Here is a 12,743-nt window from a genome sequence, read left to right as displayed (position 1 = left end):
TTCAATCAATACCTTTAGACTATAACATTTTCTTTTTTAATAGCTTGAGGGGAATTTATTTCAGAGCCAGCAATGTGCTCTTGTGGCCAAGAAGGCCAGTGGTATCCTGGGTTGTATTAGAAGGGGTGTGGTCAGTAGGTCGAGAGAGGTTCTGCTCCCTTTCTGCTCTGCCCTGGTGAGGCCATATCTGGAATATTGTGTCCAGTTCAAGAAGGACCTCAGGGAACTGCTTGAAAGAGTCCAGCACAGAGCCATGAAAATGGCAAAGGCAGTGGAACATCTTCCTTACAAGTAGAGACTGAGGGAGCTGGGGCTCTTTAGCTTGGAGAAGAGGAGTCTAAGAGGTGACCTCATTCGTGTTTATAAAGATAAGAAGGGAGAGTGCTAAGAGGATGGACTCAGGCTCTGCTGAGTGATGCCCAGGGACAGGACAAGGGGCAATGGGGGGAAGTTGAGGCATAGGAAGTTCCATGGAAACATGAGGAAAATTTATTTCACTGTGAGGGTGACAGAACACTGGAACAGGCTGCCCAGGGGGGTTGTGGAGTCTCCCTCTCTGGAGATACTCAAAACCCACCAGAGGTGTTCCTGTGTGATCTGCTCTAGGTGATCCTGCTCTGGCAGGGGTGTTGGATTGGATGACTCATCAGGGTCCCTTCCAGCCCCTGATGTTCTGTGATTCTGTGAATCATGGAACAGTTTGAGTTGGAAGGGACCTTAGAGATCATCTAGTTCCATAGGCAGGGACACCTCCCACCAGACCAGGCTGCCCAAGGCCCTGTCCAACCAGGGAGAGGGAATCCACAGTCTCTGAGCAACCTGTTCCAGTTTCTCACCACCCTTGCTACAAAGAATTGGTTTACAATATCCAGTCTAAATCTCCCCTCCTCCAACTTCCAGCCATTGCCCCTTGTCTCACTACCACAGCCCATGTCAAAAGTCCCTCCCCATCTCCCCTGCAGCCCCCCTCAGGCACTGGAAGGCTGCTCTGAGGTCTCCCCAGAGTCTCCTCCAGGTCAAACAGACCAAATTCTCCCAGCCCATCTGTACAAGGGAGGTGTTCCAGCCCCCGGCTCATCCTTTGGCCTCCTTTAGTAGCTCTGTGTTAACAGCACTTCATTAAGTTACTTGTCCTTCAGTTTATTTGGAAGGACAGAGGTGTGGTCTACAAAAAATGATTTCAACTGCTTTCAAGTCAAAGAAGTCTTTAAGGTCTTCATTTCATTGCAATGTTAAATTGTTCTAACTTCAATTTTACTGCATTTTTGGTATCTTTGTAGTGGATACCACTTATCAAAACCAGGAAAAATCGAAGCTGTTCTCCTTTCTGTGTCTTTATCCCTGAAGAATACTGAAGTGTTTGGGTTTGCAAGCTTGCAAAAGAACTCTTAAGAGCAGAAAATGTTTTCCCTGCCCTTAAAATGAGTGGTAGCATCTCTGTTAAAGCCAGCATTTTGTCCTTATTTCTCCAATGAACTGGCATTAGCTTTTTCTACAGAAGGCTTTGTAAAGTAGATTGGAGTTCTCAAAAGGCCATTGGAGAGCCCTGTCCATCTCTCCACACCCACAGCAGGAAGTCTGTGTCCTGGCTCCTTCCCTCCCTGCTAACCAAACCAGTTTATTGTATTGAAGTTTCCACAACAGCAAACTTCTGAATTCTGCTGTTAAACCCCAAGCCCAAACTCTTGAATTGCTGCTTCAGTGTTAAAATCAGCAAATATCAGAGAAAACCTGAAGACTGTGTGTGTGCTATACTCTTGCCTGCCTAAACATCTAGATGGAGCAAATGATGAATACAAAGCTTCAGATATTACCTTTCCAGGTAATCCTCTTTCAAAGACACCTTACCTCAAAAATAGAGGGGAAAACCCCCAAACTTTTGTTTCCACAATACAGGCATAATTTTGTGCCCAGAAGCACCCTGTAGTCATAGAATCACCCAGATTAGATGGGACCTCCAAAGGTCATCCAGTCCAACCGCCCTGCAGTGGGCAGGGACATCCTCAACTAGATCAGGTTGCCCACAGCCCCATCAAGTCTCAGCTTGAATATCTCCAGGGATGGGGCCTCAAACACTTCAACCACCTCATGGCTGAGAAAGAAGTGTCTTTCATTTTGAATCATGGTTTTATTCAGCTGAAATTTCAATATGAGTTGCTTAATATATGTAGGTTTGGTTTTACAGCAAGGCTGTGAGGGAGGTGTTTGTGGGGTGTAGTCCCGAGCAATTGACATGTATGCAAAAAAAAACACAACAAAGAAAGACCTCCAAAATAATTATTTCTCATAAATCTATCTGCCAGACTTTCTATATCTAGCCACTGCTGAATCATGGACACTTGGGCTGATCTTGCTATGTGCTGTTATTTATAGTCTGGGATGAGAAAGTTGAAAAGAAAACACACCCGTGCGTGCACACACAGCCCTGCACTCCAGGCCCCAAACCTCTTTGTGTTCTGCAAGCACTTTTCAGCCTACATTTAAAATAGATTCATAGGTACATGGAATGGGTTGGGTTGGTGGGTACCTTAAAAATCATCTAGTTCCAATGCCCCTGCCATGGGCAGAGGCACCTTCTGCTAGATCAGGTTGCTCAAGGCCTCATCCATGGTTTATTAGTGTCCATGAAATCCATATGTAAACTATGTGTGTGCTTAATTACTGCCACTACCTTGGTTACCTTCTGGATATTCTAGTCTATTCTATTCCATTCTAGTGATGCTGAATGGGATATCTAAGTTTGTATATTCAGAACTGAAAGCTGAATCTTTTTCTCCTCTTTGTTCTTTTCCCTTCCTTGTCCCTACTGGTTTGAATCTCTTGATTCATTCCCTTTGCAGCAGTTACCAAATCCTGTTTCTTTGTGCTCTGCTTCCTTTCCTACACATCCACTGAAACTAGTGGTAGGGATAAGGTTTAGTGGATCAATGAGCCAAGGCCAATGGTATGAGGGTCAGCAAAGCCAAGTACTGGGTCCTGCACCTGAGTCACAACAGCCCCGTGAACACTACAGGCTTGGGGAGAGTGGCTGGAGACTGTCCAGCAGAAAGGGGTCTTGGTCAGCAGCTGGCTGAAGATGAGCCAGTAGTCTGCCCAGGTAGCCAAGAAGGCCAGGAGCATCCTGGCCTGGATCAGCAATAGTATGGTCAGCCAGGCCAGGAAAGTGATTGTCCCCCTGTACTCAGCATTGTTGGGGCCACACCTTGAGAACTCAGTTCAATTTTAGGTCCCTCACTACAAGAAAGACACTGAGGTGCTGAAGCAGGTCCAGAGAGGGGCAACAAAGCTGGTGAAGGACCTGGAGAACAGGGTTGGAGAGGAGCTGGGGTTGTTTAGCCTAGAGAAGAGGAGCCTGAGGGGAGACCTCCTTGCTCTCTACAACTACCTGAAAGGAGGCTGCTGCTATTCTCTTCTTCCTAGGAACAAGTAGGAGAGGAAACAGCCTGACATTTTAGCAGAGGTTTAGGTTGGATATTGGAAGAAACATCTTCACTGAAAGAGTTCTCAGATACTGGAACAGGCTGCCCAGGATTGAATCTCCATCCCTGGAGGTGTTTAAAAGAGGCAGTGATGTGGTGCTGAGGGACATGGTTTAGCACCAGGCTTGGTAGGACTCGGTGATCTAACCAACACTATCCTACAATTCTGGAAGAGGTGACATCTCATATGAAATGTGGTGAGGTGGAAGCTCTGTTTTTGTTCGGTGAGGGTTTTGACAGGGGGAGCTAAGAGTTGTAGCTGCCTTGCATATTTAAGAGTTAGGAGTATTTAAAAAAGAGAATAATGGGTTGTGCAGCAGGTGCAGGTGCCACATGACTGCATCAGGTTGGTGGTCTTAAATAAATCCCTTGGCAAAGTCCTTGTCATAATGGTCCAGGACTCTTCCCAAGATACCAAATTCTGTGTTAAACTGCAGTTCCATCAGCTGGAGGGGTTTTCATCTCAACAGCATGCTCAGCTGAGTTTTACAAAGATTTCATTTTGCTTTGTAATGTTTCTGCAGTAGGACATAGAGCATCAAACTGGAAGAAGCTTGATTTAGATTGGACATTAGAAGGAATTCTTCCCCGTGCGGGTGGTGAGGCACTGGAACAGGTTGCACAGAGAAGGTGATGGAGGTTCCAAGGCTGGAAGTGTTGTAAGCCAGGTTGGATGGGGCCTGGTAGGAGGCATCGCTGCTCATGGCAAAGAGGGGGTTGGGACCAGATGATCCTGAAGGTGCCTTCCAGCCCCAGCCACTCCGTGAATCAAAGGAGGATTGTCCCATGTGCAGTGCTGAAGGGCACAGGGAGATTTCTGGAGGATGACTCTGCAGGCTTCTATTGATTGTAATAAGAACCCAGCTGCTGTCTGTAACTGGGATGGGGAGGACTCTAAGTGCACTAGGGAGTAAATGAGCAAATTTAAACTCCTTAGTTCAGGGTTTTGAATCTGTGTGTTGTATTGGTCTGCAAATGCAATGCATAGGAAAGAAAAGAGCTTAGGTTGCACCTGAACAACAGAAAATGTCAAGACACCCTTGCAGGTAGCTGCAGAGAGTGTGCAGGTGTCATCAGGCTGTGAACACACAAGCACTCCTCTTCACCTTGTTGGTTTCCAAACAAACCAGGGATCTTGTGCTTCACAGGTCAAATAATTTCTGATGTGCTTTTGTTTTGCCTGGCTTTAAAACTTAACAATGGAATGTGTGGCACTAATTGATATCCTTCTGAAAACAAACCCACATTATCTATGTTAGACTGGCTTTGCTTTGTTACTGGGACAGTTCTTGGTTGCTACCAGATTAGGCATTAGGAGGAAATTCATTACCATGAGGGCGCTGAGGCCTTGGAACAGGTTGCCCAGAGAAGTTCTGGAAGCTGCAAGCCTTGAGCTGTTCAAAGCCAGGGTGGATGAGGAGGCCTTGAGCAAACCGCTCTGTAGGAGGTGTCCCTGCCTGTGGCAGGAGGCTGGAATTAGATGATCTTGAAGGTTCCTTCCAGCCCAAACCATTCCACACTGATGTGATTTTCAGCACATACACAGCCCTGCATTGAAACCCAGTGTCAGTATTCAGTAAGTTTGAAACTCAGAGCTTTTGGCATGGAAAAAACTTGTGAGTTTTAAAGCCTTCAATTGCAAGTGGGAGGGCGAAACACCTTCATCCTTTTGTAAGAGCTGTACCTTTTACCAGGATGACAACACAGGTCCCTTCCCTTCTGGAGCCCCCGTTACAGGAAAGACATGGACATGCTGCAACGTGTCCAGAGCAGGGCCACAAGGATTAGCAGAGGGCTGGAGCACATGACTGCAGGAATGGCATCCCCATGCTTACCCAGCATTCATCCCACTTGCAACTGTGCTGTACAACTGCGTTTCCATTCACCCCCCTCTGACATTTAGAGGACAGGAAATTTCATCAGGTGCCCAGGTGCTGTGTAAAGTGGCACCTTTCATTTGTCTGACACTGCCATGATGGTCATTCATTGTTCAACCTCCTCATTTTCCTGTTATGAATCAATAGAAAAAGGAGAGATGGATCATTTTCTGATTATGCCCTTCATCATCTGGAGACAGGCTGAGAGAGTTGGGGCTGTTCAGTCTGGAGAGGAGAAGGCTCCAAGCAGATCTTATTGTGGCCTTCCAGTGTCTGAAGGGGGCTCCAGGAAAGCTGGGGAGGGACTCTTTAGGATGTCAGGTAGTGATAGGACTAGGGGGAATGGAGCAAAACTGAAAGTGTGGAGATTCAGATTGGATGTTAGGAAGAAGTTCTTCACCATGAGGGTGGTGAGACACTGGCACAGGTTGCCCAGGGAGGTGGTAGAAGCCTCATCCCTGGAGGTTTTTAAGGCCAGGCTGGATGTGGCTCTGAGCAACCTGATGTAGTGTGAGGGGTCCCTGCCCCTGGCAGGGGGGTTGTGACTCGATGATCCTTGAGGTCCCTTTCAGCCCTGACAATTCTATCATTCCAGCTTGCCATTCTGTGACTGTTACCAACCCCAGCTGTGCAATGAGGCCTTTACCAACCCAGAGCTTGGGACTTCTGCATTCAGATGCCTCATGGACATCTGACATGTCTATGCCTGAGCTGTTTCAATACCACACAGTGCTCTTTAGCATTCTACAGCTAAGCAAAATCCAAATTAATCTGGCAGTGTGTTACAAACCCACATACTCTCTTTTTGTAATGAGTCTTCAGCCCAAATGCTCAAGTAATTATTGAGTGTCCAGCTCTTCATTAGTAAGTCAAGTGTAGAGGACAGAAACATGTTGACTGAATCATCACTTATGACAACTTTTTTATTCAAACTGAGGTAGTAGAGCTTAGGCTTTTGTAAGCTGTGAGGACTATTTTTAATACCACTCAAATAAGAAAAAGAATGTTCCCACTCAGTCTGAGGGTGGCAAAATAGTTCAGGCTTATTGAGTGTGTGACGAGCTACAGAGCTGTTTTGTTTTCCCAGCTTCTCCATGACCCTGCTTTTCCCTGTCCTGTTTTCTTCCCACTCCACAAGAAGCCCACCATATGTTTGCTCAAAGACCTGCTCCTCTTGCAGCATCTTCCTGTGTACTGATGGTCATTCACTGTCTTACCCTTTAACTGTTCTCCTTCTGTTGGTGTTGGAGCACAGCCCTGTGAGGAGAGGCTGAGGGAGCTGGGGTTGCTTAGCCTGGAGAAGAGGAGGCTCAGAGGAGACCTTATTGCTGTCTACAACTACCTGAAGGGAGGTTGTAGCGAGGTGGGGGTTGGTCTCTTCTCCCAGGCAACCAGCACCAGAACAAGAGGACACAGTCTCAAGCTGCACCAGGGGAGGTTCAGGCTGGATGTTAGGAAGAAATTCTTCACAGAAAGAGTGATTGGCCATTGGGAGGTGGCAGAGTCCCCATCACTGGAAGTGTTTAAAAAGGAGACTGGATGGGGCACTTGGTGCCATGGTTTAGTTGATTAGATAGTGTTGGATAATAGGTTGGACTTGATGATCTCGAAGGTCTCTTCCAGCCTGGTTGATTCTGTGTTCTCTCTCCAGGTGTCACACATGCAGCTATATGGGCAGCTTGTATCTCCTACCTTAGTGCAGCTGTGCCACCAGAGCTGAGGACATCAGCCCAGGGAATCCTCCAAGGGCTCCACCTGGGCCTGGGCAGAGGATGTGGTGCTATGGTTGGAGGGGTTCTGGTCAATTACTTTGGTAAGCAAAAATTATATTGAAGTTTTTATTCATTGCAGTTTTGGGTTTTTCACTCAACTACCAGCCTTAAACTTACTTCTTCTTAAGGTATTGTTGTGTTTTAAAGAGGAATGGGCGTTAAGTCATGGAATCATAGAACTGCTCAGGCTGGGAGGGATCTGAGGAGATCTCTATCCCAGGCCACTGATCAAAGCAAGGTCAGCACTGAATGCAGAGCAGAGAGCTCATGGCTTTGTCCTGTCAAGTTCCAGATTGATTAACTGTGTTATGCCTAGATATTTTAGTGTTGTCTGAGCAAAGCTCTCCAGCCTGATCCTTAAATAGGATGAATGACTCCTTTGCAAGAGAACAGGTTGATACTGTGCAGCCTCTTGATGAACAAAGGAGAATCTAATTACTTGCTTAAAAATCCTTTACAAAGCCTGCTGAAGAAACATTGGGGGCGGAAGATACAATGAATCAAGCTAATCAGAGTCTGCACAGGACAATGCTTACCCAAGGAGCATACAGTGCTGACTCATTTTAGTAAGTAAGTAGATTTTCCAAGGAGGCAAAAAACCCAACCCAATCTCATTACAGGCCCTGCTGCCACATTCAGAGGAATAGGGATGGCTTGTTTAGTGATCCTTCTGCTGTTTGCACTGATCCAGTGGATGCTGGTTCCTGATGAAGAAGAAGGTAAATATTCATGCCACTGAAACACTACAAAATTAGAGCTGGTGAAGAAAAGGTCTCTGAAGCTGCTCCCTGCAGCTATCATTTTGTATGCTTGGTGTGCTCACCAAACTGGTTGTTTGCAAGTGAGACCTCTCTTCCTGAGCAATGATAGACACTGACGTGGTGTGCTGCTGGTGTAAGGACAGGATTGAGCTCTTAGATGTCAATAGGAGGAAAGCATAACAAATTTTAGTACCTGTAGGTCCTCTCAGTTCTGGGAATCCCTTAGGCTACTCCTAACAGCTGGAGTGAGTGATTTCAGTTGCATCAGTTCTTCAAGGTCTCTTTGACCACTGTGTGTGTTCTCATTCTGCCAGTGCCAAACACCTTTTGCTAGAAACCAGAGATGGCTTCAGAGAACACAGACTGTTATAGCTGCTTCAGTTCTCTTCTGGTACCTGGGAAGCTTCCCCTCAGGTGGAACTTGGAACTTTTTCATGTCTACCTTTATTAATACAGAGGCTAACCAGAAATGAAATATTGTGGTGCAAAGTTAAGGACTTAACATAAATCTAATTCTTGCCAGACAATAAAACTAAAAATCTTTAAAATAATGAATTTTGGAGCTGCTTTTTACCCAAATGTTACTTTCCAGTGGAAGCTTTGAGTGTGAAATGAAAGTTAGTTCTCCATAGCTGGGTATTGAATTAATTGCCCTTGGCTTGTTACCAAGTTGCTGCTGCAGAAGTGTTCAAGTAGTCATTTTTGTGGCAATTTCTTCACCTCTGTTCAAATGATAGTAGCAAAAAAAAAGGAAAGGTGAAGAGGATATTTGCTGCTTCAGTTTCTCATCAACTTCAGGTTAATTACACATCAGCCTCCAGAAGAATAGTTTGTTTAGTGGCCTTACTCTAGTTGTTTGTGTCAGTCTTTGGTTTCCCTTTGATGCACACAGAATCACAGAATGTCAGGGGGTGGAAGGGACCTCACAAACTGCAGAACTCCATCTTAGCTATGGAGGGATGGTTTGCTTCTTACAGAAAGTGATGCAGATGTAGTACAACTTCTTTCAAGAAGGCAAATCAGTAGGTTTGGAATTGTCCAGATCAGAAATGGCCGCTCTGATGTGAGCCACACAGCCTTGCTCTGTGAGGTGATTCCTGTTTGCAGCCAGTGTCTGTAAGGTGAAAAGAGGGACTTCTAATAGCTAGCTGGGAGCTAATGGAGCACTTCACACTCCTTACCCCCTCCTGTTTCTGCAGACTTCTAACACAGCTCGCTGCAGCCTGCAGGACAGGTGACATCCACAGGGTGTTCCCTTAACCAGACTGTGGTGTGGCTCACTGGTGGCCCCTTGTTCTGGTGTTCTGCTTTCAGTGCAGTGATAGCCATGTAATGACAGCAAGCAGCATTCCACTGGCAGCTTTGTGGGCTTTGTGAGTTTGTTTGCTTTGCCAGTGATTATTTTGTTTTAAACTTCAGAAAAGACCATGCTGGCAGAAAGGATCCCAGTGCCTTCCAGTCCTGTTCCCATAGCAACTATTGACCTTGTGCAGCAGCAAGCAGAAGACATCATGCCTCGAACTGAGCCCAGGCTCCCTCTAAAGAAAACGAAACACCAGGAGGAGCAAGAGGATGTGAACAAGCCTGCCTGGGGCATCAGCTCTTCTCCTTGGGTCACCTTAGCTTATGCTGTCTACCAGATAAAAGAGATGGTTAGACTGTCCAAAACCAACCCAACGCCTGAGAATCAGCCTTTGCAGGTAATCCTCTAACCTACAGGAAGCTTTCAAGTATTTGCTAGGTGCTTGAAAACCCATCTAGTTGTGTAAATCTGGTAGCACCTGGCAGGTATTCTTTGTCAGCTTGTAACAGACGTGGAGCTGTGAGACACCAGTTGAACTACTGTATGAAACAGAGTGGGTTTCTGTGTATAGGACAGCAGGAATAGCTTTATGCAAGTGGTATCTTCCTGAAGATGGGAGCAGAGGGAGAGACAGAGAAAGGCATGGCTGGGATATACTTGAATTGCCTTTAAGCTTACATTGGTTTCATAGCAGTTGGAATTCTGCAAAAGAAAGTAGTTGAACACAAAGATGCACAGCTGCTTAACAGTGTGTAAAATGACTTCTGTTTAGTTTTGCTGTCTTGGCTGGTGCTGTCAGATGTCTGCATGGTAGGTAAAGTAGCTGTTCCAGACAGCTGCTGATGGGATACAGAGCCTTCTGATCTCCTTTTTATCTACAATTCACCAGATAAGAGCCATTCTGTGACTTAAAATGCCTGGTTGCTGGTGCTTGCTTTACACCATTTCCCTTCAGTCCCTCCCCCCACAGTACCTTTCAGCAGCTGCATCAGGATGGGCTGGGATCGAGAGCTCTCTCCGATGCTTTGGCCACGCCTTTCAGCACGGCGCTGAAGCACACTGCTGAGCACAGAAGGGGAGTGCTGTCAGTGCAAGGTCCAGAGCAGCATAGTTCATGTTGAACCCATGGTGCTTGCCTGTCCAGAAGGAGTGGCTGATCTTCCTTCTTACATACCCAGCTGTGCCTGAACACAGAAGTGGCTGCCTCTGGAAGTGGGTCGTTTGGGACAGCAGCATGAATCAGCAGAGCAGTGTGTGGAAGAATGTCACCCGGTTAGCTGTTTCCTGCCTTGATTTGGCTTTATGCTTAAAGATATATCTATGAGCACGCCTGCTTTGGGTTGGTTGGGGCTTTGGTTTGGTTTTGAACTCCCTGAGTCAAAGAAATGGTTTTTTATAGTGACTCTGAAGATCTCACATGGTCTGTGACATCAAAAGTACTTTTTCCAGCCAAACTGTTCTGCATCCTGCTGGTAAACGGCCTCAGGGTGGTGGTTAGCATAAGCTGTACCCTTTACAATCAGAGAAAAGCAGTGGCACAGAACTTCCACAGTGACAGAGAATGGTTTGTAGTGGTGTGGTGTCTGAGGGGTACTTGTCCCACACTGCTGGACAGCACCCAGCTGCTTCACTGAGAACTGTGAAGAGGCCAGAAAGGCTCTCGTGCCTGTTCTCTGTGGTACATGATCTCCTCATTGGCCTTTCCTTCCTGAAAGCACACAGTGCTGATAGAAAAGCAGTTTCATAGATTAATAACATGGCTGAGGTTGGAAGGGACCCTGAAGATTATCTAGTTCCAACCCACCCTGCCATGGGCAGGAACACCTTCCACTAGACCAGGTTGCTCTCGAGGCCTCATCCAAACTGGCCTTGAACACCTCCAGGGAGGGGGTTGTGGTTGATTGCCAAAATTCAGTTCACCCCACTGTATTATCCTCTCCATCATCTCTATTCTCCACAAATCTCTTATCCCTCTTATCCCCAAAAGGACAAAGGTGCTCCAGAACACGTCTGTGCCTAGTCATTTATTTTGGGCTGCTGGTACCGAAACACCAAAAGTAGAAACAAAGGCTGCCTAGCTCTCTTACTAACTTGGTTAAACAGCCTCCTTCAAATGAAAATGGATTATCTGGAAGGAGAGTCAGTGCACAGGAAATGGAATTAGTGACAAAAATTACTTCATTCAGATTCAGCTTGGGTTTGCTGCTGCTTGCTTCAAGCAAAGAGTCTTACCTGTCCTATTCTGTATGCTTAAGTGCGAAACAAATAATCCTAGCCTGTGTGTCATGGAATGCTCTGGGTTGGAAGGGACCTCCAAAGGTCATCTAGGCCAAACCCCTCTGCAGTCAGCAGGGACATCCTCAACTGGATCAGGTTGCCTAGAGCCTTGTTGAGCCCCACCTGGAATATCTCCAGGGATGGGGCCTCAACTACCTCCCTGGGCAACCCGCTGCAGCGTTCCACCACCTGTCTGATGTGCAGCGTCTGAGTGTGAAGGCTTGCTGCTTCACCCTGGGCAACATGACTGGTGCTGAAACGTGCTCATCGTGTCCCTCAGTGAGGCCTGTTTGAGTAGCGTGCTCCATCGGCAGCGCAGGTCTGCCATGCAGAAAGCCTGAGCAGTATCTCGGGGAGGGCGGCGGGAGGGTGCCATTGAGGCAAGCATTAAAACAGGCTATAAATTGTTTGGTCAAAGGAATGATCTTGTCTGCACGCTTTGAAGTCCAGTTAATTGTGGTTTTTTTCCCTTGAAACACAACAAGTTTGTTTTTTGCATGCTTCTTGGGAAAGTGCAGTTAGGAAAAGAGATGGAAGGTAAGTGACTGTCCTGCTTGCTCTTGGTGTCCTCTGGGTTTCAATGTACTACTTTTGCTTTGCCGCTTTGAGTTTGATTTGTTACGTTGCGGGCATCCGAAGTCAGTGCTTTGTGACTTTCCAGAAGTGCCTGAATGCATTGGGGCAGTATCCCGCCGGGGCCAGTGCCGCGAGGCCCTGTCCTTACTTTGTGCCATGCCATCCTTTCCCCTCTCTCCAGAAACCCAGTGAGAGCTGCGGCGCTTCATCAGCCAGCCCGGCAGGACAGCCCCCAGGTCCGACGGATTCTGGGCAGTCCAGAACCCGTTCAGCACCAACACCTCCAGCAACATCCGACCCCCCGGCGGATGGCGACCGCGTTGCGTCGGATCGTGCCGCCCAGCCCGCTGCCGCGCGGCTCTGAGGGGCCCTCACCTCACCAAATCCCCTGCATGGAATTCCGCTTCTCACCTGGGAAAACGCTGGAGTAGGAGCTCAAAAGTAGGACTTCCTTCATCTTAACGATCATAATGTGATGCAGTGCAAGCTTTTAACTATATAAAGAATATTCATATGACTACACAGAGCAGCGTGAGCAGGGAAGCCGAAAGTCTGGAGTGCTAGAGGGAAGTGCTGTGGCCTGGGTCTGATGGCAGGAGGAATTCTTGGCTGCTTTGCCGAAGCTGAGTCAAGCACGATGAGATTCCTTTGCAGCCTGTGAAAGAAGAGGAGTTCACTCCTCCTTTGTCGGGGCACAG

The 12,743-nt window shown here is 47.1% G+C and overlaps 1 protein-coding gene across 4 annotated transcripts in view; it reads left to right on the top strand.

Moving 5' to 3' along the window:
• The window catches only part of MFSD6 (major facilitator superfamily domain containing 6), a 32,650-nt gene extending 19,907 nt beyond the window's left edge, over positions 1-12,743 (top strand). For 2 of the 4 annotated variants that reach the window (XM_054177032.1, XM_054177031.1), the window contains exons 4-7: positions 7,008-7,169; positions 7,749-7,847; positions 9,309-9,589; positions 12,227-12,743. In XM_054177032.1, coding sequence (XP_054033007.1) covers positions 7,008-7,169; positions 7,749-7,847; positions 9,309-9,589; positions 12,227-12,409 — 725 coding nt within the window. In that variant the 3' untranslated portion in view covers positions 12,410-12,743. Of the gene's footprint in view, positions 1-7,007; positions 7,170-7,748; positions 7,848-9,308; positions 9,590-11,954; positions 12,007-12,226 lie in introns of all 4 variants that reach the window. The other 2 variants (XM_054177034.1, XM_054177033.1) reach the window with 2 other exon arrangements.

This window comes from Dryobates pubescens, chromosome 37 (genome assembly GCF_014839835.1).
Source record: "Dryobates pubescens isolate bDryPub1 chromosome 37, bDryPub1.pri, whole genome shotgun sequence".
Taxonomy (NCBI): domain Eukaryota; kingdom Metazoa; phylum Chordata; class Aves; order Piciformes; family Picidae; genus Dryobates; species Dryobates pubescens.
This window is presented reverse-complemented; position numbering and strand designations above follow the sequence as displayed.